A 26,685-nucleotide genomic window follows, 5' to 3' on the forward strand; every position below is an offset into this window, starting at 1 on the left:
AGCCAGTCCCACCTCACTGTATCAAAAGATTTTTCCGCATCCAAAGCCAGCATTATGGAGGCCGTTTCTGGCTGATGGCGTTGCCAGACCCAGTCCAGGGTAGCCAGCACCTTTCGAATGTTGGCCACTGCCGATCTACCTTTTATGAACCCCACCTATGAAGGTCCCACCAGCGATGGCATCAGTGTTCCCTATCTGTCGGCCAAAATCTTTGTCATGATCTTCAGATCCTGATTAATCAATGAAATTGGGCAGTAAGAACTAGGATCCTGCGGATCCTTATTTAGTTTTAGTATCAACTTTATGTAAGCTACATTTGTATGGTTGGGAAAACAGCCTGTCTATAAAAGATGGTTGTAGTAATTGCCCAGGGTGAGAGTTATCTGGGCTTGTAAAACTTTATAAAACTCTCCCGTAAACCCATCTGGGCCAGGAGCCTTGTTGTTATGAAGCGATTTGATTGTATTTAAAATCTCCCCCTCCGTGATTTTTGAACTCAGGCTTTCTTGCTGAAGTTTGTTCAAAGTTGGTAACTTAATAGACAATAGGAACCCAATTCCTCCCTCCCTATTGCCTGGCGTGTCTTTGTACAACTTAGCATAGTACTCCCCCAGGAGTTTGTTAATTATCTTGGGATTTGTGTGAGTGACTCCTTGGTCATCCTTCAATGACGTGATGGTTGTGGGGGTCTGTCTACCTTTAGCTAAATTTGCTAGCATGCAGCCAGATTTGTTTCTAAAATGGAAGAGATCCGTCTGGAATGCCGTTCTGTACATAGCTTCCTTTCTATTTCCCCACCACTCATAATCACTCTTAGCCTTAAGCCAGGTTTCCCTATCACTAATAGCAGCAGTCTGTAAGAATTTGGTGTACGCTTTTCTCAGTGTTGTGCTGACTGCTAAGTATTGTTGGGAGACTGTTTTGCACAAGTTACTGATTTAACCTATTATTCTTCCCCGCAACACGGATTTTGCCGTTTCCCAATGAGTCGAAACATCTGATGCACTCGGGGGATTATCACCCTGAAACTCCAACCTCCAACCGTGTAGTATTTCCTTGAAACTGTCATCTTTGACCAGGAAGGAAGGAAAACACCATAAATAGTCTGAGCCCCTTGGATGAATTTCTGCCTTGGTCACCCTGCTAGCTATATTTATACTCATGAGTATATAGTCGATGCGGGACCAAGCTTGGTGAGCATAAGAAAAGTGTGTGTTCTCTCACTCTCTCATCTGGATGTAGAGATCGCCATATATCTTGGACCCCAGTGGAGGTCATCAAAGGTTGTAAGACTGCGTCAGTGGCTCGTTGACGACCTACTACCCTATCCGCTCTGCGACGGTCCTCATGAGTTGAAGCTACTGTGTTGAAATCCCCTCCTACAATTCTATTGGGAACCACATCTGAATGTAACTGATTTTCTAGCTGGGCAAAGAAAGATCTGTTTTCTCCATTAGGAACATAAACATTACGTAAACTATACTTGGTGCCTTCATATTCCAATAGTAATCTATGCCATCTGCCTTCCTCATCGTGTTTCTCTGCTAGTACTGTTCCTGAGAAATTTTTATGAAGTAGAGTTAACACTCCCGCTTTGTTGTTTTTTGCTGAGGATCCAAACACGTGGCCAACCCAGAGTCTCCGCAGCCAGAAATTTTTTTTATCCTCCAAATGGGTTTCCTGCATGAGGACTATATCAGGCCTCAGGCGGTTTAGATGTCTCAGTGCTTTTGTGGGGAGCGCAGAGTTGAAATTATCTGCATTTCAACTCTGGGTTGTTGCTGGTCCCCTTGAAAAATGTAAAATGGATTAAAGGGGAGGAAGAGAAGGGTAGGGATGGGGATAGGGGAGGTAAGCGATCAAACACGTAAACAGTAACTAAATTAGACCTGAAGCTGTACTCTATATGGAAGTCAAGGTGTTATTTATACCTCCCTGTGTTCAGCTAGGGACTTCTCTTTTTTCTACCATGTTGAGCTCCCTGTCACTCCGCTAATAAATAAGCAGCTTTGCTAATCCTCATAACTCTAGTATTGAAAGTTGTCTAACCCTAAGGAAAGGAGGCAACCTAGCCTAAAAGTTTAAAGTCCACAACTTTGTGCAGTAACAACTGTCACCCCATCTTAATGGCTTTAATTTCAGAGTCATCCATCCACCAGTGGATCAGTGATGGGAGAACCTGTCAGACGACTCTGAAGCCATTTTTCTGGTACTTCTGGATCGGCCCATTGATCTTTTGATTGAACGACTTCTCCGTTGACGTCCCGTGGTCTTCAGGGATCACGGAGGGGATCGCAGCGGGGATGAGGTTGCGTCGGGGTCCACCATTTTGGGTATGAAGTTTAGCGCTTCTTCTGCCGCCGCGGGTGTATTAAATGTGGAGGTGACCCCCTTAGCATGGTAAACCTTAAAAAGGGCTGGATAAGGAAGCTGGAAACAAATATTTTTGCGATACAGCCTAGTGCAAATAGGGCTGAACTCTTTGCGCTTCCTGGCTACTTCTGCAGAGTAGTCCTCGTAGATCATGATCTTATAACCCCTAATGGAGATCGGGCGTTGCTTTCTGCGGAAGTTTTGCAGCATGGCTACTTTATCATTAAAGTCCAGTAGCTTTAATATTACTTGGCGAGGTCTCCCGCTATGAATGGGGAAGGACATAGTGGTGTTGAGATTACGCTGCAGTGAGGGATCTGGGCCTATTCTGTGAGCCTGTTCTACTTAGCAATAAAAATTTAGGCCCAGCGCTTCAGGTAGTTCGCGCTCACAAAGGTCTAGCAGCTCTGACAATTTGATGGTTTCCGGAAGGCCTACCACCCGTAAGTTATTGCGACGGGACCTGTTCTCTAGGTCTTCAACCTTGTTGCACAGTTGTTCAAGGGCTCGCTGTTGGGCCTGTAAGGTATCTTTCAATGCCCTTGAGTGGGTCTGGAGGGAGGTCACCTCTTGTTCCAACTCGCCCACTTTTAAACTGGTTTGGCCTACCTCCTCCTGCAGCGTATTGAGAGACGACTGTATAGTTGTCTCCAGGGTTTTCTGCATGTCTGGAGTGATGCGTAACGCCACTTCAATGGCAAGTCTCTTGTAATCAAGTGAGTCCGGGCCCCCTACCAAGGGCGGGGGTTCCTGTGAGCTGTCTTCATGAATCAGCAACAGTAAGCTCGCCGCCATCTTGGCTATCCTGGAAGAGGGGGATGTGGCAGAACCCTGGGATCTCGTAGATTTGTGCCCACTTCATAGCAGGTAACAATTTATGTATCAAGGGGTAAACTCCAGATGGTTTTTCCTCACAGCAGAGGAGGAATTAGCAGTTTTTTTGCTCTGTATTGGCGCTTGTGATGTCGGTGTTGCAGAGGAGCTCTGCTTGCTGCGTCCTCACATGGCAGCGCCGAATCCGGAAGTCCATTACCACTTCTTTTGACACCTTGCTACCATTTCCTATGTGCTAATATATAATATCTAATGTATTTTATGTTATCGCTTAATAACGGGCATTTTTGTTCCTGAAACTGTTATGTTCAAGTGAAATGACCTGGTCCACCAGCAGATGGCAGCAGTAACATTGGCAGTATAAGCTTCCCTGGAGAGGAACCTTTTGTTTTCTTCCAGCCCTCTGTAGCTAGAGGAAGGAGTTTAGTTAGTTAGTTAGTTAGTTAGTTAGTTATAAAGCAGTTCTAGTCCACCCTCCTTAGGGAGATGTTGTGTGCTGGCTAGCAGAGCACTGCCTGGTTGCTTGTCCCCTCCTGGGCTTGCATTGCCTCCTTCCAAGCTGAGCCGAAGCTTGAGGTACTCTAAAGCCAGGACAAGAAGTTCCTAAGACTATAAGATAAAGACTACAGACTACAGCTAACTTAAGTTCCAGCAGAGGAGGAAGAGTTTCCTATTTATCCAGCCAAGCATAGCAGAGCTGAGAGAGCTACCGCATAGCGGAGCTGAGATTGTTGCAGAGAAGTATTTGCCTGCCAAAGTTAAGCCAATACCTGATGATGACCAAGATATCGTTTGGAAGCTGTTTGGATTACCAATTCATGCCAAGTAAAAGCAACTGTTCAACGTTACTACAAAGTCTGGACTCCATTTATTCCACTTGTTCATCATCCAAGTTCAACTACCCCTTTTCTACTGCTTTGGACCACATCATGTCTGGGATTCACAGATATCCAGGTAGGAAGACTGTGACACGTGTATATAACATCTACAGAGACTGTAGGCCACCCTGCACCACTCTTGAAATCCTACCTCTGGGTACCAACATTACCATCTACAAAGGGAGCCTTGTGCTTCCGCTGCTTAACCGCAGCTGGAGTTACGTTTACTTGCTCTATAAGAGGGACATATTTTGTAGAAACCAACTAAGGGGCAAGGGATACCACAGGCATGACTTTAGTGGGCCTGTTGCAGATGTCTGTACTTAGCAGCCCGGAGTCCAGTTAAGGCACCTAGGTCTGCGTAGTGTATGCCTAATAGCTCAGTTTCATACTGACAGAATAATACATCATACTACATAAGTAGTAGTATAGTCTATTATATAAGGGATTAGAGGATCTTGTGGGACTAGAAAGTAGTAAAAAAAAGAATAAATTTAAATAAAGTTTTATTTTTTTTAAATCCAAGTTAAAAACACACAAACCTTTATTTCATTGGAAAATGCTTTTCAATTGAAAAAAAAAAAAAAAATCCCTTCCACATATGTACCACCGCATCCGTAACAACCCGCACTACACAATTATCACGTACTGTATCCCACATGTTGAGCATGGTAAAAAAAAAAAAAAAACTACACCTGAATTGCTGTTTTTTGTTTATTCAACATAAAAACTGAAAAAAAAGCAGTGTATGTTATATGTACCCCAAAATGGTACAAATGAAAAAAGTACAAGTCGTCCCACAAAAATCAAGCCCTCATGCAACTCAGTAGAAATAAAAAGATATGGGTCTTTGGATGCTGCAATGCAAAAACTTTTTTTTTATTTTTATTTTTGAAAGGGGATTTTGAGGGCAAAAGTATTAAAATTTGAAAAAAATATATATATTTGGTATCACTGTAATCGTACTGACCCAGAGAATAAAGTTATCATATTATTTATGCTGCAAAGTGAACATTGCAAAATTTACAATGTAAAAATGCAATGACGGCATAGATTTTTTCCATACTTCCAAGAAAGAGTTAAAAAAAAGTTAATCAATGAGTTATGTGCACTATAACTTGTCCCACAAAAAAAAAAAACCTCATACAGCTACATCGAAGGTAAAATAAAAACGTTGTGGCTCTTGGAATGGAATGTTAAAGGGGTTGTCCGGGTTCAGCTCTCTGGCCCCCCTGATATGCTCTGATGCTCTCCCTTGCACTGGGCTGTTTGTTTTTGTTTTTAACACTACTAGGTTGAGGCTTCCGCCTATTAGTGCTGCCGGTGGCATCATTGGCTTTGATGGGCGGGCTTTACTGCTGCCCTAGCCATTTTACAGGCTAGGGAAGTGCTAAAGCCCGCCCATTAGTGCTGGTGATGTCACCGTGAATACTGATAGTTGGAAGCCTCCGCCTAACTTTCCCCACGGAAAGCCCGCTACATCACTGGATCTCATAAGAAAGCCTTTGCCCTGCGCTGAATTGCAAAGGAGAGCATTGGAGCTTGAAATGCTCTGATGCTCATATCAGAGGGGATGTCTGGGTGAAAATGGGGGTTGTCCAGCTTCAGCTCTGAACCCGGACAACCCCTTTAAAAAACATTGCTTGGTCACAAAACAGTCTAGTCACTAAAGGGTTAAAGGAATCTTAACTTACATAAAAGTGAAAAGTATATGGTTACTGCAGGAAAAAAACTTGATGATTATGTGATGTTTTTTTTGCAGTAAATATGATTTTATGGTGACAATCTGTAATTTTCAAGTAAGACATCATCCCAAAAAGGATTGTTAATGATGATTCATTCTCAGAATTCAAAAGGTATTTCAATGAGTCATGTAGTGGGCAGCAATCACGGTACATACTTGAAGGCGATGATGTTGGGGTGCTTCAGCTTCCTCAGGTGCTTAATATCAGTCTCTTTTTGTTCTCTCACTTTCTTGATTGCAACTTCCTCTCCTCGAAACTTTCCCAGAAAAACAGCCCCTTGTGCCCCACTGCCCAGCCACTGCAGCTCCGAAATCTCCTCGAATGGAACCTCCCAAGTGTCTGAGAAGTAAGAAAAAGATTAAAGACACATTCTACCTTACACAAGATTCATGTATGTTCTATAAATACTGTCACGTATAGCAAAATGAACAAGGCAGGCAGAAAAACAGTAGTTACAGATGTATTAGCAACATTGCAGCTCCAAATAGGTGACAAAACCTGGTCTAAGTCTCTACCTTCATGATATATTTTATGTTCAAAATTCAGAGAGCTGCCCCTTCGAACATATATAAAGCTTAGTGGTCCATCAATGTGGATGCACCCCACTATGAAAAATTGACGCTCTTACAGGAGTTCATCGCTCCAAAGCAAAATGAAGGATTAATATTCAACCGCAAATAGGGATTTTATCATATACACTAAATTAATATTTATGGTTGCAAAGAGATAAGCAAAAAGATAGAAAAACAGGAGAGCAGATAATGGGCACTAGCCTCATGGCTTCTGTTTATATTGCTGCTATGACAGATTAATTTTTTTAATAGATACTGGTAAATCCTGACAAAAACTATTGACCTTAATGAGGTCCATCAGGGTTCCAATATTTTGATGCCACATTAGACTCCTACAGACTCCTAATCTTGCCATCAAGAATACTAGAATGCCTGACCCCAATGTAACCCACAAAAGCACATGTGAACACAGCCTTGTACACTTACATCATATTTAAAATACACCCTACACCTTTAAGGCCCCTTTCACACTGGCGAGTATTCCGCGCGGATGCGATGCGTGAGGTGAACGTATTGCACCCGCACTGAACACCCATTAATTTCTATGAGGCTGTTCAGATGAGCGGTGATTTTCACGCATCACTTGTGCGTTGCGTGAAAATCGCAGCATGCTCTATATTCTGCGTTTTTCGCGCAACGCAGGCCCCATAGAAGTGAATGGGGTTGCGTGAAAATCGCAAGCATCCGCAAGCAAGTGCGGATGCGGTGGGATTTTCACGCACGGTTGCTAGGAGATGATCGGGATGGAGACCCGATCATTATTATTTTCCCTTATAACATGGTTATAAGGGAAAATAATAGCATTCTGAATACAGAATGCATAGTAAAACAGCGCTGGAGGGGTTAAAAAATAAAAAATAAATGATTTAACTCACCTTAGTCCACTTGATCGCGTAGCCCGGCATCTCCTTCTGTCTCCTTTGTTGAACAGGACCTGTGGTGAGCATTCTTTACAGGTCAAGGACCTTTGATGACGTCACTCCGGTCATCACATGATCCATCACATGATCTTTTACCATGGTGATGGATCATGTGATGACCGGAGTGAGGTTATCAAAGGTCCTTGACCTGTAATGGACGCTCACCACAGGTCCTGTTCAGCAAAGGAGACAGAAGGAGATGCCGGCATCGCGATCAAGTGGACTAAGGTGAGTTAAATTTTAGTTATTTTTTTAACCCCTCCAGCGCTGTTTTACTAAGCATTCTGTATCCAGAATGCTATTATTTTCCCTTATAACCATGTTATAAGGGAAAATAATACAATCTACATAACACCAATCCCAAGCCCGAACTTCTGTGAAGAAGTTCGGGTTTGGGTACCAAACATGCACGATTTTTCTCACGCGAGTGCAAAACGCATTACAATATTTGCCACTCGCGCGGAAAAATCGCGGGTGTTCCCGTAATGCACCCGCACATTTTCCCGCAACGCCCGCGTGAAAGAGGCCTAAGTATTTTTTGGACTATATTTTTATCAGGAAATTTTGCTAAAAAGTGCCTGCATCTTATGGTCCACAGGCTTGGTGCTCCAGCAGTGCCAGAACTCGCTGACTGCTTCCTTAATGATCCAGCAGAGTCCTCATGCAGTACTGTTGGATCAGTAGATGCACACTCCTCTCTCTGCCCGACACTGATCCATGTGATCAGTGCAGGCAGGAAGGGAGGCTGAAAGATCATTCCTCTCATGGAGAGGACTGTGAGAAACTCCTCCCTCCCCATGCTGAATATCCCTAGGCAACAGGGAAGGAGATGAAACCCCTGACTTAATGTGTTGCTAAAGGACCTCTGATAATGTCACCAGTGGAAGATGACCACACAGTAGGTACTGTATTTTACACTGTAACTTGTGATGTTTATTGTGATGTTAATACTCCTATCATGTGACCACATGTGCCATTGCAGTTTGCTTCAATGGTCAGCAGATGACACACTAGGATTACCAGGAGCAAACCAAAACTATTAACCCCCTACACTATACCCAAAAGTTAGTGACCGTGACCTCTCCACTTCATTAAGCGATCAGCGAAAGTTTAATAAGCAGAAAATATTTATTTTCTACTCTTCTGTTGTCTAAAACTTGGGGAGGGGGTCATATGGTCAGAAAAATATGGTAAATATGCATATACTGTATACATTCCTCTGGAGCTGTGGCTTCTGTGGCTGTTCTGTCAAGTGCCATTAGTGCACAATTGGTTTCTATCTATCAAGGGATTTCCAAAAGTGAATAAACCTATTTTGTGGAACAATACAGTCCATCTTGGATGTGGAAGTGTTACAATGGAGGTTCATGGCCACTGCTGTCCCATGTTCATGGGTGGCAGCTAATGTGTGTGAATTAGGGTCATTGTTCCTTGTATCTCACCTAAGTTGCAGTACTGCAAGGCTTAACATCCTCTCACAGAGCAAGAGGCTTAACATCCTCTTGCTCTGTGAGTTACTGCAAGGCTGTTCCCAATCAGCTTCTGCTATATAGCTGTGCTGCTGACCTCACTTTCTTGCCTAAGCAATTGGTCTCTACAGATCTTGCTAAGTCTCTCTCACTTGCTAGAGCTTGTAAAGAACTATATTCTGTTTGTCTGCCAGTGTACTTGACCTGTGCCTATTCACCGTACTCCTCCTATGCTGCCAGCCCAGACCTCTGCCTGTTTCCTGACTATGTGTATTGCCTAATCTCTTGGTGATTTGCACCAGTGTATGATCCCCATGCGTCAGCAGCCAACTGCACCGGGACTATTCCAAGAGCTAGAGGCCTGGTGGCCCTCTATAGTGAAGGTAAGATCCCTGTATAGGGGGCCGCCAGGATAACGCCCTCAGGACTAGCCCAAAGTCAAACAGAGTAGTTGGTACAGTGGTTACGCAAACATAGTCTGTAACAGGAAGGAATATTGTCCTCAAGTAGAGGTTAAAATGCCAGGTTCATGGGATGTAAACAGAACAAAAAAAACAACTTAGAATGTAATAAAAAGCATAAACTCATCAACATATGTTATGGAGTCAACATTTTCTTTCCACTGTTTTATGGTATCTCAATTAGATGACACAAAAATGTAATCAATGGAAGTCTGAATACAGGTCATAAGAATGAGAAGTCACAGATCAGAAAGTTGACCGAGTATGCCCAGCTACTCTTCATAAATATGAATAGGAGTTCTCATTTGTAGCAGTCAGACACCTACAATCAGAATTTTATGGCATATCTCAATCCTCCACAGTTTTGTGACATATTGACCACACGATTGCACTTCTGTCAAGATCAGGGGGTCATCAATGCTGTGTGAGGAAAGAGACAGCCGCTTCTCTATGGTTATTAAGAAAACAAAAAAACATGAAGTTTAACTTTGTGTTGTGTAGTATAAATTTACTATAATAATTCACACATTCTGACATATTTACTAATACAGTCTAAGACTTAGTGTAAACTTAGGATAGGCAGTCTAAAAATGTGCCAGATTTATCACAGAGGCTGATGCTAGGTGACAACTTTGGTACCTCCTCCTTAGGCTGTCTTGGGTTTATACTGCCCATTGGCTGATGCAATTTTGGTGCTAAGTGTGCAACTTAAGCCATGCCCCTTTTCTTTTTCACTAATTCATATTCTTCCCCAGTTAGCCACAACCACTTGTCAAATGAGGAAGAAAAAGTATCAAAGACATTTGAGACCAGGGCCGGTTTTAGACAAAATATGTGTCACGGTGGGGAGTGGGGGGAACTCCACACCGTACAATGTAGGTTGGCGGGATATGCCACTAGGCCTGGAAACAGGAATAAAGGGAGCAGGTCACCTTCTAACACATCCCTAAATCCTAGCCCTGACATCCTAACTGTATGAGCAAACCCTAATGGTGGGAGGGCTCATAACCGAAACCTTGGGCCCTACTAACCCTAGAGATCCCTGGTTTTAATGTCAGGGCTAGGAGATGACTTGTTCATCCACGACAAAGATGAACCGGAATCTCCAGCAGGCCTAGCAACAAGGAAAGGGACAGACAGTAGCATAAACTAGATTGGCAAGTAAGCACCCAGTGCAAACAACACACACTGGAACAACAGCACTTACCTGCCACAACAACTAGATCAGTGGTTCTTAACCTTTCTAAAGCCGTGACCCCTTAATACAGTTCCTCATGTATTTTTTTCCTTGCTACGTCATAACTAATTTTGCTACTGTTATGATGACCCACCAAAAACACGCACAGACACCAATACACCAAATGTTAATTCAAATACACAAGTATTCATTCATAACCACAGAACTTTAGCATAAATACAAAATATTTGTAAACCAAAAAAAAAAATCAGTGGTGCTCAGGGTACCCCTCAAATAAATAAATCAGTGGTGCTTCAAGTCCCCCCCAAATAAATAAATAAGAAGTGCTCAGGGTCCCCCAAATAAATAAATCAGCGGGGCTTCAGGTCTCCCCCAAATAAATAAATCAGTGGTGCTCAGGGTACCCCCAAATAAATAAATCAGCGGTGCTTCAGGTCCCCCCCAAAATAAATAAATCAATGGTGCTCAGGGTCCCCCAAATAAATAAATCAGAAGTGCTCAGGGTCCCCCAAATAAATAAATCAGCGGTGCTTCATGTCCCCCCAAATAAATTAAGCCTTGCTCAGCCAAATAATTAAAATAAAATTAGCCAGGCTCAATTAAATCATTGGTGGCAGTGGTGCTCAGCGGCGGTGTCATTAACGAAAAAACTCAGACCTCAGCAGACAGGCGGCCCGACTTACCCGTCCAGACGTCAGGCTCCTTCAAGCACTGCCGTTGTGCGGGCGACCCACAATAGGAAGCCTCAGGCGACCCCCCGGAAAGGGCCGATCGACCCCCAAAGGGGTCGCAACCCCTAGGTTGAGAACCGCTGAACTAGATGAAACAACAACTGCTACTGATTAGTGGTTCCCCCTCCGGGAAACCCTGGAGCCCACTTCCGCAGGAAGGTTGTCAATGCGGTTCCCCCTCCGAGGAACCCAGGAGCCCCCTTACCGGAGGCACAACACACAGGGAAACGCCTTGCATACATGCTGGACGAAAAACGCCAAAAGACTAGACATGAAACTACAACAAGACGTACACTACACCCTGAACATAAACCCACACCAAACATCAACACAGGTAAGGTAGGGAACATGGAGGATACATAAGGGATGACAATCTATGTCCAACAAGGTGGCCCTCAAACTGGACAGATGGTAAGGTCCAGGATGGCAGCATAACTCCAGCTCCACAAGAACCTAAAGTTCCACTAACCTCAGGCTCAAAGCCCAAGTACTATACGAGCCTACACCCAGCTCCACCTTGCTCACACTTTAACCCCATACCCACCACAATAGGAAGGGACAACAACCTTAAAGGGGAAGTGTGTAAATATGCTAAAAACTACACGTTGCCACCGGAAACAAGCATGCACTGCTAAAGTGTCACAGTCAACTACTGTGGCAGGCACAGCACTATGAAGTGCGTTTTGCGCTGTGGCATTAGAAGAATTTTGATATCTCTGACTTTTCAGTCTAACTAGACTGTCTATTACTCTGTAATTCCTCTAGCGCCTTTCTATAGAAACAGTAGGTTTAAAGATCACACCAAATGCTTGAAATAACTTATTTATTAACTTCAACTTTAAGTTATTTAAGCACTGTATGATCTCTCTGAGAGGTATATCTGAGGTCTAACTAGTAGTTCTACTTGCTGAATTTGGTCGCAATTTGCAGTATGCAGTTAGCAGTAACTATTTGCAGATTGGTGGAGTATTATCTGGTATGGTTGTATGCAATTTGGATTGCAATATGGATTTGAATTGTGAACTTTGTAGTTTGCAATTGGTGGAACTGTAAGTAAACACACATATAACTAGTTCAGTATACAGTTCTAATCACAATATTAACAGTAGGAACATTATATAACTGTTTTAAATACCTATTTTGGCCTCTCTGCTTTCATAAATCACAGCTCTTAGTGGAGTGAATGCCTGTTCAGCTTCTCTCCTCTGGTGTAATGATTCTAGCAGCTCCTGCTAGGGGAATTTCCCACACAGGCTGTGTGTGAGACTGGCTGTGATTGGTCAAAACTCTTGCTGTGTGTGAGGCTGGCTATGATTGGTCAAAACTCCTGCCCAGAAACAACAGTTTAACTCTATGATTTCTGTTGTTTCTGCTGTGTCATTACATTATATAATGAATCTTAAAGGCATATTATCTTTTCTGCTTCTGTGAACACAATATAACAGTTTTATGACATCCAAACATGAAGTCACTGTAAATAACTCTGCTTTTGTATTTAACACACAAACATAGGAACTGTATTAAGGTTATTGGCAGGTTTAGCTGTATAAACATACAAGCTACAGTCAGGTCCATAAATATTGGGACATCGACACAATTCCTTCATTTTTGGCTCTATTCACCACCACAATGGATTTGAAGTGAAACTAACAAGATGTGCTTTAACTGCAGGCTGTCAGCTTTAATTTGAGGGTATTTACATCCAAATCAGGTGAACGGTGTAGGAATTACAACAGTTTGCATATGTGCCTCCCACTTGTTAAGGGACCAAAAGTAATGGGACATAATATTAATCATAAATCAAACTTTCACTTTTTAATACTTGGTTGCAAATCCTTTGCAGTCAATTACAGCCTGAAGTCTGAAACGCATAGATATCACCAGACACTGGGTTTCATCCCTGGTGATGCTCGGCCAGGCCTCTACTACAACTGTCTTCAGTTCCTGCTTGTTCTTGGGGCATGTTCCCTTCAGTTTTGTCTTCAGCAAGTGAAATGCATGCTCAATTGGATTAAGGTCAGGTGATTGACTTGGCCATTGCATAACATTCCACTTTTTTCCCTTAAAAAACTCTTTGGTTGCTTTTGCAGTAAGCTTTAGGTCATTGTCCATCAGCACTGTGAAGCGCCGTCCAATGAGTTCTGAAACATTTGGCTGAATATGAGCAGATAATATTGCCCGAAACACTTCAGAATTCATCCTGCTGCTTTTGTCAGCAGTCACATCATCAATAAATACAAAAGAACCAGTTCCATTGGCAGCCATACATGCCCACGCCATGACACTACCACCACCATGCTTCACTGATAAGGTGGTATGATTAGGCTCATGAGCAGTTCCTTTCCTTCTCCATACTTTTCTCTTCCCATCACCCTGGTACAAGTTGATCTTGGTCTCATTTGTCCATAGGATGTTGTTCCAGAACTGTAAAGGCTTTTTAGATGTCGTTTGGCAAACTCTAATCTGGCCTTCCTGTTTTTGAGGCTCACCAATGGTTTACATCTTGTGGTGAACCCTCTGTATTCACTCTGGTGAAGTCTTCTCTTGATTGTTGACTTTGACACACATACACTTACCTCCTGGAGAGTGTTCTTGATTTGGCCAACTGTTGTGAAGGGTGTTTTCTTCACCAGGGAAATAATTATTCGGTCATCCACCACAGTTGTTTTCCGTGGTCTTTTGGTGTTGCTGAGCTCACCGGTGCGTTCCTTCTTTTTAAAAAGGTTCCAAACAGTTGTTTTGGCCACGCCTAATGTTTTTGCTATCTCTCTGATGGGTTTGTTTCGTTTTTTCAGCCTAATGATGGCTTGCTTCACTGATAGGGACAGCTCTTTGGATCTCATCTTGAGAGTTGACAACAACAGATTCCAAATACAAATAGCACACTTGAAATGAACTCTGGACCTTTTATCTGCTCATTGTAATTGGGATAATGAGGGAATAACACACACCTGGCCAAGGAACAGCTGAGAAGCCAATTGTCCCATTACTTTTGGTCCCTTAACAAGTGGGAGTCACATATGCAAACTGTTGTAATTCCTACACCGTTCATCTGATTTGGATGTAAATACCCTCAAATTAAAGCTGACAGTCTGCAGTTAAAGCACATCTTGTTTGTTTCATTTCAAATCCATTGTGGTGTATAGAGCCAAAAATGTTAGAAATGTGTTGATGTCCCAATATTTATGGACCTGACTGTATATTAGCAACCTAGGACAGGTCTTAGCTGGCCAGTTACAACTACCACCAGACCATGACACAGCCGTGACAATGTGGCCCTGGGCAAAATCAAAATAGGGGGCCCACATCTTGTAATAATGTGCTAAAATCACAGTCCAATGTCCGACACCCCCGCCAATCAGCTGTTTGAAGAGACGGCGTGTGCTGTTCACTTCTGCTGTCCCATAGACATACAGTACAGCAGCAGAGCAGAAAGAGAGAAGGGAGACAGCACGTATGCATAGCGCACGCTGTCTCCTCAAACAGCTGATCGTTGGTAGTGCCGGGTGTCAGACCCCCGCCAATTTAATATTGATAACCTATCCTAAGGATAGGTCATCAATATAAAAAAGAAAACAGAGAACCTCTTGAAGCTACCCCCAATTGTGCCGTTCTGCTTTCCCCCATATCCACAAACACTATACTATACACGCAGACTGCTCTCATTAGTAATGGTGCCCCCAATAGTGATAATACTCCCCAAGATAGCCCCTATTAGTAGCAATGCCCTCAATATTGCATCAAATATTTATAACGCCCTTACAGTACTCTAGTAGTAATAATATAACCATAATGCTCCCAGTGCCTCTAATGTCCCCCTGTAGTGCCCCCCATTAGTTCCAATATATAATGCTCCCCCATAGTACCAATATATATATATAATGTTCCACCATAGTGCCAGTATATAATGCTTCTCCATTCCTCCCTAGTAGTGCCAAGTATATATAATGATCTCCTTCCCCCCATCCCTGGTGACCCCAGCAGTGTGGACATTTAGTATATAAAAAAAAAATACTTCCTCCCTCCCGTCCCCCCGCCGCTGTCTGCGATGCAGACCACAGTTTTATCTGTGGCTTATCCTGATGCATGCAGTTCCAATGACATCACCACTCCTGCTCTGGGTCTCACATGATGACGTCATCATGCGAGACCCAGAGCAGGAGGTTGCAGTGATGTCATTTCGGCTTCTTGCTCTGTTATAATGCAGCGTGCCGACCGCAGGGGAAAACACGTGAGGTTCATGGTGGGCCAAAGGGGGTAGCAGTGGTTTGTACTCACGGTTAGCAGATGCCTCCCTGGGTCAGCAGTGCAGTGGATGGGAAGACAGCACGAGATCTTCCGGGGCACTCTCTGTTGCAGGGAACACCAGCCAGATGTTGGTTGAGGTGCCCTTGATGGTGGTGATGTTCAGGGTGCTTGTGGCTGGGCCCCTGGTTTGTGACGCCAGCACCGTTGGGTGCAAATGTTGAAAGTAGTAGTTACAGGAATGAGGAGTCAGTAATTGTAAACCAGTTGAACATTTACTGAACATCAATAGTCTCTGGACAGTTGGTACAGTTTATCAATAAGAAGCGTTTTGTATGGCTTAAGCCAGTGGTGCCCAACCATTTTTCGTCTGAGGGCCGCACTAGACTTGGTATACATTTTGCGGGCCGGAACCAGGTAGCTTTGCCAGAAAGAAATGCAAACGCTATGAGGGGGCACGTGTGAGCATTACTAGTGTGAAGAGGGCACATATCTGGCATAATTACTGTGAGGGAGCACATATCTGGGCATAACTACTGTGAGGAGGGCACATATCAGGGTATAACTACTGTGAGGAGGGCACATATCAGGGTATAACTACTGTTAGCTGTGAGGAGGGTACATATCAGGGCATAACTACTGTGAGGGGGCACGAGTGAGCATTACTACTGTGAAGAGGGCACATATCTGGCATAACTACTGTGAGGGGGCACATATCTGGGCATAACTACTGTGAGGGGGCACATATCAGGGCATAACTACTGTGAGGAGGGCACATATCAGGGAATAACTATTGTGAAGAGGGCACATATCTAGGCATAACTACTGTGAGGGGGCACATATCTGGGCATAACTACTGTGAGGGGGCACATATCTGGGCATAACTACTGTGAGGGGGCATGTGTGAGCATTAAGTCTGTGAAGAGGGCACATATCTTGGCATTAGTACTGTGAGGGGGGCACATATCTGGGCATAACTACTGTGAGGGGGCATGTGTGAGCATTAAGTCTGTGAAGAGGGCACATATCTTGGCATTATTACTGTGAGGGGGCATGTGATGTATACATGTGTGTAATGTATGTAGTGCAGTATGTGATGATCACACACTGCACTACATACATTACACACATGTATACTTCACATACTGCGCTGTCACCATCTTCTGCAGGTCTACCTTGATGTCTGGTCTTTAGGCTTCAGTCAGATCCTCCACCGCCATGCTTGCGCCGTGTGCCCGACACCACCAGGAGCTGGCCCCTCCTCCTTTCATCTCCCGCCGGCTTCTCCTACAGCAGGGCGCTCTATCGCTCCAGTGCCCGCCCAATCTTAACAATCAGGGGCGTAGCTAGAAATGACTGGGCCCCATAGCAAAAAGAATTATGGGCCCCCCCCTCCCGGATCTCCCACCCCCACATACGTATTGGACCTCCCACCCCTTCCAGAGCTCCCACCCAAACACCCCTCCAGGACCTCCCACCCCAACATCCCCCTAAGTGTCGTCCACAGATCCCCCCCTAAGTGTCATCCACAGTACCCCCCTTCAGTGTTGTCCACAGATCCCCTCCTTCAGTGTCGTCCACAGATCCCCCCCCCCTTCAGTGTCGTCCACAGATCCCCCCCTTCATTGTCGTCTACAGATCCCCCCTTCAGTGTCGTTCCACAGATCCCCCCCTTCAGTGTCGTCCACAGATCCCCCCCCTTCAGTGTCGTCCACAGATCCCCCCCCTTCAGTGTCCTCCACAGATCCCCCCCTTCAGTGTCCTCCACAGATATCCCCCCCACCCAGAGCCGCTTCCTAGCTAATTTATTCACTGCACTTGCCTCTGTGAAATTGAAGAGAAGCGCCGTAATCTCGCACAGGCGCACTGGCAGAGGCCAGGAAGACGGTGCATGAGCACTTCGATGCCTCTGCCAGTGCGCCTGTGCGAGATTACGGCGCTTCTCTTCAATTTCACAGAGGCAAGTGCAGTGAATAAATTAGCTAGGAGGCGGCGCTGGGCGGGGAGATTGCAGGCACAGGCAGCATCGCTTTGCTGCCTGTGCCGTTCGCAGCGCTCCCTGCGCTGATAAAGTCCGATCACTGCGCGGGCCGCATGACACGGCTTCGCGGGCCGCATTTGGCCCGCTGGCCGTAGGTTGGGCATCACTGGTTTCTAGATAAACAATTATTAGCATCTTCAGTGCCAGTGTTCTGTGAAGTAAACATAGGATTTCTAACAGGATCCTTGCCTGCCAAGAGTCTACTCCTAAAAGGACAACTCCTCGAATACATTTGCCACTACCAGATAATAGGATTACCAGTGAACTTATTGCTTATGGCATAAGCAATAAGTTCACTGGTAATCCTATTATCTGGTAGTGGCAAATGTATTCGAGGAGTTGTCCTTTTAGGAGTAGACTCTTGGCAGGCAAGGATCCTGTTAGAAATCCTATGTTTACTTCACAGAACACTGGCACTGAAGATGCTAATAATTGTTTATCTAGGAGTTTTCCTTGAAGGGCGTCCCCCTCACGGCAGGCAAACACATCTGCTTCATTCTTTGGCAGGAAACTCATCTAGAAAGGATTTTATGTTTTCTCACTACCAGTTAAGTTAGTGATAATGACAATTTGGCCTCTGAAAGCTATTCCTGATCACTGGTGCTAATGAGGTCCATAAGCCTTAGTTAGCTGTTACCCTCACTAGTCTCCTTGCATCTTGGTGTATAGACTCACTGTCTGGTGCTGGTCTTCTGTAGATATCTTCTCTAGGCTTGATCAGGGCCCAGAGGAAAGTACAGCAGTTACATGGTGACTTTAGTCTGTGTCTCTCCTCCATGGACTTGCTTCTTCCTCCTCTCAACAACTACATTCTCTACACACTCTCTAAGCTAGACACACCCCACAATATATACTATGTGGTGCCAGCACCACCTAGGGGCGAATAGATGTAAATGAACTTGCCAGCCAGATAATAAAGAATACGATACATTGCAATTACAGATGTTTGAAGCATCCCCTTTACACACATATGTGGGATGCTGCACTAACGCTTCGCAGGCTTGAGGCTTAGTGGCCTAAGGCTTGTGAAGTTGGACGGCCATGAGTGCAACACCCTTTATGGGTAGTGAAGTGGCACCCTAGGCGGATGACTATCTATCGTCCCGGCCCTAATTCAGAGCACATTACTGCAGGAGGTATAACAGGAGAGGACTATAACTCCCAGCATGTCTATTATTTAATATCCCAGCACATTACAGGGGGGCGTATAAGAGGATGAGACTACAACTCCCAGCATGTCCAAGCCGCTATTATGTAATATCAAAGTACATTACAAGAGGAGGGATACAACTCCCAGCATATCCAGGGTGTTGTAATGTACCCTAATATTATATAATAATGGTCTGGACATGCTGAGAGTTGTAGTCCTCTCCTCTTATACCTCCTCTTGTAATGTACTCTGATATTACATAACAAGCTGGACATGCTGGGAGTTGTAGTCCTCTCCTCATACCTCCTCTTGTAATGTACTCTGATATTACATAACAGGAGGTATAAGAGGACTACAACTCAAGCATTTCCCTGGCACTTACATTGAATCCATGCTTCTTCACATGCATGGCTGGTCTTCGTCTTCATTACTTTACTGCACTGCTGGGCTTCGCCTCCTGTTTTGGTCACATGATGGTGAGGTCATCGCAGGTCCTTCATTCCCTCTTCTCTGCTGAGCTCTGCCTCCTGCATCTGACATTATCGCAGGTCCTGTCAGCACTTGGGTAATGATTTCTCTTATATGTGAGGGACCTTACGCTGCATTGTAAAGTGCAGCTGTTCGGCTGTCCACCCGTTTGCTTCCACGGACGTTCAGCTGAACAGCAGCACTGAAGCAGGGGGCCCCTTAGACAAATGCCTAGCTGCCCCCCCCCCCCCCCCCCCAACGCCGGCCCTGCTTTAGACATGTGGTGAATGGCATGTGCACTAGAATTTTGGCACATTTTCATTAGTAAATCTGCCCCATTGACTTCCACAAAACCATACAATATACGGTGACCACACTAGAGTGTGTTTAAAGGGCATCTATGACCAGATTTGTATCTATGAAACTGGCTGACCTGTTGCATGTACGCTTGGCAGCTGAAGGCATATCTGTTCCATTTTCATATGTGCCTGCATTGCTGAACGTCCCAGCAAGTAATGGGTGTGAGTGCCATCTTGAAAGCCGCCATACTGGATGAAAGGCATATCAAAGAAGACCAGAATTTTCTCAGAAATCGATTGATGCAATCAGATTTGCAACGTCTCTTGTGGTTCAAAGGTTATCAACACAGAAAGTTCAACGCTTCAAAGTTCTGTGTTCAGCACCAAGGACAACTCATGGAACACGTCAAATAGCTGTGCATCACAGGGAATGTTCCTGGTGGTTGTTGCAACTTTTTAATTCACAAGAGACATTGCAAATCCGATTGCGGCAATCAATTTATGAGAAAATTCTGGTCTTCATTGATATGCTAAATGACCCCTTCCCATTAGAAAAATTTGCCCTTGATCCAATATGGCGGCTTTCAAGATGGCAGCTATGTTCCGGACATAGCCTAAAAGATAGGCCCCTCACCCAATACTTGCTGGTGTATGCAGATATTTCCTTTTCCCTTTCATTTCTGAAATAAAAGGGTGTCCTGAAACTTTTGACTCACCCTGTATATTACTTGCCTTTTTGTTTCTATTGGATAATCTTATTATAGCTTTTGATCTTTTCTTTGTCCTATCCCCCTAGGTGGGAAACTAGACCTGCTCATTACAAGGCCTCATGCACACAACCATATTTTTGGGCCATGTCCAATCTGCATTTTTGTGCAGATTGCATGCAGACCCATTCATTTCTATGGGAGTGCAAAAAATGCGGAAAAACTGCAGCAGCTCCACAGATTATAAAACATGTCCTATTTTTGCAGGCAAGAGTAGGCATTCGACAAAGAATTTGCGGGATACACACGGCCGGTATCCGTATTTTGTGAATAGGTGGTTTGCGGACTGCAAAATACATACGGTCATGTACATGTAGCCGTATTGTTTATTACATCTCACCTCATCTTTCAGAAATGAGGCTGGCTTGGCGATCACGTTCAAGAACACCCAACAATAACAGCTGGAGGTCGCACCCAGGCACACATTTGTAAGTTATATGTAGTTTTTTATTCAGTTGGTCCTAGTGTTTCAGCCATGAATCCCCCATTATGATGTCCAGGTGTCCTAATAAGGCTTATGGAAAAGGATTGTTATAATGAGACAAAGCCTTTAAAAGAATGATATTTTAAAATGAGCCTTTGAGCAGGAAACGTTATAAAATAAAATAAAATTAACCCAAACTCATCTATTAAAGGGAACCTGTCATCAACTTTATGCTGACCTCACTGAGGGCAGCATAAATGAGTGACAGAAATGCTGATGTCAGCGGTGTGTCACTCATGAGCTAAAAGTAAGGGGTTGCTGAGAACCAGCATCATAATCATTGCAGCCCAGGCCTTGAAAAGAGTCAAATCTACCTGAGAAGAGTCCTGGTTATTCCTAATCTCTTGCTCTCTCACCCATCTGCTGATGATTGGCAGTTCTCTCCCAGAGAGAAAGGGAGAAAACTAGGTAGAAGCCTGTCAATCATCAGCAGGTGGGCAGGAGAGCAGGAATTCCTGTATAACCAGGACTCTTCTCAGGTGGCCGGGACTCTTTTCCAGGCCCAGTCTGCAATGATTGTGATGTTGGTTCTCGGCAACCAACAAACCTGTCTCTACTTTATACTGCGGTTAGTATGGAGAGCATAAAGTTGATGACAGGTTCCCTTTAAATGTCCCACCACTACAGCACAGTCAGTCTGATCAAGTGTGCATGAACAGCACACCACGTGACTGCAGAGGCCAGTGATTGGCTGCAGCAGTCACACAAAGAGAAAGGGGATGCTTCCACTTCCGGATGGCAGGGACTGTAAGGCTACTTTCACACTAGCGTTAATATTTTTCAGTATTGATATCCGTCATATTGTCTCAATACCGGAAAAAAACGCTTCCGATTTGTCCCCATTTATTGTCAATGGGGACAAACGTAACTGAACAGAATGGAATGCTCCAAAATGCATTCCGTTCCGTTTGGTTGCGTTCCCAGACCAGAGAGCAAACTGCAGCAATAGAAATGAACCACTGTCCTCAGCAGTTTATGGGTTGTCACTGCTGCACCAAGGAACACAAACACTGCTGGAAGGTCCGGAGCATGACGTTGGAAGCACCAGGGCAAATATGACTTCTTCATTTACTGTTGCTCTGGGGGAGGGGGGTATTTAACCTGGGTAACTGTTAATGATATGATATTTTTACATTCCATCTTTTATGAGGGGCACCTAGTATGCAGAATAACAGGAACTACTGTGTAGTGCAACCAGTGCTTAAGAGATGCTTAAAGTGGCTGTCTCACTTCAGCAAATCACATTTATTATGTAGCTAAAGGGGGTCATTTACTATACTGAAATTTGCCTAAATTAGGCGTATTTCAGGCGCAGATGGCGGGAAATAGTTAGTTGCGTCGCTATCTGCGACTCCTTCCCGCTCACTCCAGGTCTGAAATTGTAGCATGGTGTGGGCGGGGAAGGAGACAGGCCAACAGATCCGTCTCATTCATCATTTTCTACGCCTGTTTTAAGTGTACAAAATGGTCTAAATGTAAGACAGCGAGGAAGCTGTCTTACATTTAGAACTGGCGCTGGATGCACCAAAGTTATGGAGATGCCAGCGCCTCTTTATAACTGCGCGGATCCACCGCCAGCTTAGGGCTTTATTAAGAGGAGTCTAAAACTCCGGTCTTAATAAATGTGCCCCAAAGTTAATACAAGGCACTTACTAATGTATTGTGGTTCTCCATATTGCATCCCTTGCTGGCTTGATTCATTTTTCCATCACATTATACATTGCTCCTATCCAGGGGTTACGACCACTGCTGCAGCGCAGGCTGGGATGGGGGCTCCTGTGCATCCGTACCTATCCATGCTCCCACAGTCCCAGCCACCAGAGAGGCTGATGCTTTTTCCTATAGTGTGCAAGAACGACCACCGCTGCGGCATTGCAGGGTGGTCGTAACCCCTGGATACCAGCAGTGTATAATGTGATGGAAAAATAAATCCAGCCAGCAAAGGAAGCAATATGGGCAATCGCAATACATTAGTAAGTGCCTTGTATTAACTTTCTCTACATGATAAATGTCATTTACTGAAGTGACACAACCCCTTTAATGCTGTTACTGTCCAAGGAGCAACTAACAGCTGCCGGCTATATATTTCACCCCCTCCGCAATGACAAACACCCACATTTCTGTCATTGTGGGCAGAATTCCCTTGAGAGTGGAATATATTATCAGCTTCTGTGTGCTAGACCCCACTCCCACCTTTCTGGCCTTGCCATGCCCTCCACATGACTATAAGACATAGACACAGACTGACACACAAGCTCCGCACTCAGTAGTAAACAATAAATGCTATAATCCGTGTCCTGCTGCTGCAGACAATAGTCAGTGGAGGGGAGGGGGAGCCATCTGCTCAGAGACATCAGAGAAGATGGAGAAACTTCAATGCATCTCTCTGCCTAGAAAAACACAGAGATTTGTGCCACAATGGGCATTTATTTGTGTATTTTGCTGATGCGTTGTTGATTGGTATAGTCTAAGCAGATGCTGACAGCAGTATCTGTTTTTCTATTTATTTCACCCGCTAACATTTGGAGTGAATTATAATACAGCTGCAACCATCCCCTAAGCCATTCTCATAGGGGGCCCGAGATCTGTAGTGCTCTCCAGCAGATCCTCTGCCTAAGGACTCATGCACACGACAGTATTTTTTCACGGTCCGCAAAACGGGGTTACGTTGTTCCATAATCCGTTTCCGTTTTTTTTTTTTCGTGTGTCTTCCTTGATTTTTGGAGGATCACCAGACATGAAAAGTGAAAAAGAAATCTAAGTCAAGTTTGCCTTGAAAGTGATAGGAAAAAAACGGACACGGATCACGGACGCGGATGACAATCTTGTGTGCCTCCGTGTTTTTTCACGGACCCATTAACTTGAATGGGCCCGCGAACCGTTGTCCGTGAAAAAAATAGGACAGGTCCTATTTTTTTCACGGACTGGAAACACGGATCACGGACGCGGATGACAAACGGTGCATTTTCCGAGTTTTCAACGGACCCATTGAAAGTCAATGGGTCCGCAGAAAATCACGGAAAACGGAACAACGGACACGGAACCCAACAACGGTCGTGTGCATGAGGCCTAAAAGACATGTCAGGAGATCCTGAAACTTGAGAAGCCCTTTAATATTATAGCGGAAAAACATGCTTAACAACCTAAGTCATAAGTATATGGTGGTATAGAGGTAAATATAGCGTATATACACTACTTCATTATTGGATGGATCTAAATAGGGACCATTGGGTGACAATGACTTATAATAGGGTCTTATTGGGGTACCATCAAAGGCCCTGCCATCAAAATGATGTAACTCTTGAATCCGATGTGTACAGAGCCTAAGATTATATATATATATATATATATATATATATATATATAAACAGACTCCGAAGGGGGGTCATCACTTAGGACAGATGAGTGTTTTGCCAAAAGTTACTGAAGGATAGGAGCGCCTTTAGATGGACACAATCCAAACAGTTTTTCAGTATATGAATGTAAATGTAAATAAAGTATGATTGAACACTTTTCAGTTACATGCTGCACTCACTGAGGACAACAAAAACAGGTGACAGAGCTCCTGACCCAGTTGCAGGGTTACTTTCTTGGGAGAGGCCAGAGCTCATGAATATGACTCCCAAACTTGTGAACTGTATTGACCGGAGTTTGGCTAGGGCTGGAGCTGCTCATTACTGATTTTAGAAAAATGATTGAGCCAATTCAAGAAAGTGACTCGAATATTGCTATGTCACCAGTTTATGCTGCCCGCAGATATGTTTTCCTTTAATAAGCTGTCCTATAGTAATGCTTTACATTCTGTCTACTTCCACCCATGCATACAATATGTGCAATGTGGCACATGGAGTCCATATGGGTCCAAATTATGGACCCACCATTAGGGTGCTTTTACACTTTAGTGGCATTTTTCTGTAATGTTTTTGCTGCGTTTTTTTTGCACCAGGGATTTTGCCACGTTCCTTGTCAGCTCCAGATGTCAGCTGAAGCTCTGTGGGAAATATGAAATGCAGGACACTCAAGCACATTTTGAAATTTCTTAATTAGTAGGTGGCTTTGTGTCTTTCTGGCGTCTTAACAGGCTGCACTACTTGTAATAAAAAATTCCCCATTTTCTAGAAATATAATTTTTTTTCATAGCATTTTCCTTACCTTGCTGTTGCAGTTTATAATCTGGAGAATAAGCCTTGCCTATCATATTCCATACAGGCCGCAGACAGCCAAAAAGTCCCTCCAAGAATCCTCCATTTCCACTCCCAGAGCGACTAAAATGTATTTTGATGTCTTCAGTACCACTATTGCTTCCTCCATCTCCTGAGTGACTGCTACCTTGAGGTGCAATGTTCTCGACTTCATCTTGGTCCCTCAGCTGCAAGACACTGTTCTCGAACTGATCTCTGGAGTCTTCACTGATGGAGGTCAGGACAGCTGCTGTGACTGGGCTGTTGGCATTTTCTAAGTTATCACACTTCTCTTGAGTCTCTTGAGACTGAAGGTGATCAGATGTGGTGTGATCACCATACCCCACGATGTACTCCTTATCGTCTCGTATTGTATCAACAATAAGATTTGGAGAAGATGACCAACTCAATGGATCGTGCGGACTGGCCATGGTACCATCGATGTGCATGGGGCAGCCAACCCCAAGACACCAGATCTTGAGGTGGCTTGTTCAGCTCAACTTTGGAACTGGAAGCCGTTCACATGGACCTGTAAAGGAAGAAATGGATACATAGTAAGTATATAGTATATCCTCGTGTAATTAAGATAACAAGACTCTACACCAGTGATGGTGAACCTTTTAAAGACCGAGTGCCCAAACTGAAAGCCTACAAACCACTTATTTATCGGCAAGTGCCAACGAGGGACTATAACCTGAATATTACAGTCCAATGTAGTATAACTTCGATGTACTTTATCATTTATAATAGCCTGCCTACGTTCAGTGCATTGCCTATGCTGTGCATAGTGCGCCCTGCGCTGATGAATGGCAGGAAAAGTCTAAGGCATATTGGTACACCATACACGTTTTCCAGGTTGCGGTGCCCACAGAGAGGGCTCCAAGTGCTGCCTCTATGCCATAGGTTCGCCACCACTGCTCTACACCATGTCACGCATCCAAATTCCAAATCCCACTTTAGGGTGATTTCATGAATCAGTAGCATCAGTTGAACCTATGTGCAACCTAATTGAGAACCTGTTGTAGGACACTTCAATTGTTTCTTGCAAAATGAACTGGAAAGGTCTATAGGTTATAAGTTATGCATATACATATTTTTTGTGTTAAAAACTTTGATATATATATACATATATGTAGTTAATAGCATTTTTATTTCACAACAACCCATTATGTTGTCTTTTATAATTGCTCTCCTTACGTGGTCACTTTTTTCCTACCTAGGAAAGGGTTAAACTAAAGCAACGCTTGACTACAATGATGAGAAGTTTCAGACAGACAAGCCAATTAGATGAGTAAATAACTGATATGACTATAGGTGGTGTCTGCTTTAGCATGCAGACTCTGCCCATGCCCTGTGCAGTGCTCACATTCAATTACCCACAATGCACTGTACAGGAATTAACAGAGCGTGACTAGATCAGAGCAGAACCTCTGGTGACAGCCGCCTACCACAGCCTGTCCTTGGGTGGAATAAACCCATTCAACTCGAAGTTCATTAGAGATGTTCTGCAGGTTTCTGGGAATGTGAAGACAACCCTGCTTAATGACATACCCCGCAGTCCAGAGGCCGCGCTCTGTGTTCTAGGCTTTTAGCAGTGTCTTTAATCATTTTGAAGATGAACATTTCAAAAGCAGCTTCAGAATAAGAATGAAAATCATCCACCATAGGACTAACTAAAAAAGCACACACAATGTAATAGGCAGGTAGGATACAATGATAGGACAATGTATCATTGTCTATAACTAGGTAACAATAGGTTCCTCAGTCTTCCTCATCTCTCAAATTGTATCTCTCTCTTAGAGATGTCCATTTCTGGGAAAGCTAGATGACAATCAATATAGCTGATCCTGTTACAAACTCCCATCTCTT

At 44.1% G+C, this 26,685-nt stretch overlaps 1 protein-coding gene across 2 annotated transcripts in view; it reads right to left on the reverse strand.

The window, feature by feature from the left end:
• Positions 1–26,685, reverse strand: part of MAP3K13 (mitogen-activated protein kinase kinase kinase 13) — a 150,572-nt gene that overhangs the window by 47,202 nt on the left and 76,685 nt on the right. For both annotated transcript variants that reach the window (XM_040440229.1, XM_040440230.1), the window contains exons 2-3: positions 24,788–25,345; positions 5,986–6,169 (exon numbers count right to left, since the gene is read on the reverse strand). In XM_040440229.1, coding sequence (XP_040296163.1) covers positions 5,986–6,169; positions 24,788–25,265 — 662 coding nt within the window. In that variant the 5' untranslated portion in view covers positions 25,266–25,345. The remainder of the gene's footprint in view (positions 1–5,985; positions 6,170–24,787; positions 25,346–26,685) is intronic.

This window comes from Bufo bufo, chromosome 7, assembly GCF_905171765.1.
Source record: "Bufo bufo chromosome 7, aBufBuf1.1, whole genome shotgun sequence".
Lineage (NCBI taxonomy): Eukaryota > Metazoa > Chordata > Amphibia > Anura > Bufonidae > Bufo > Bufo bufo.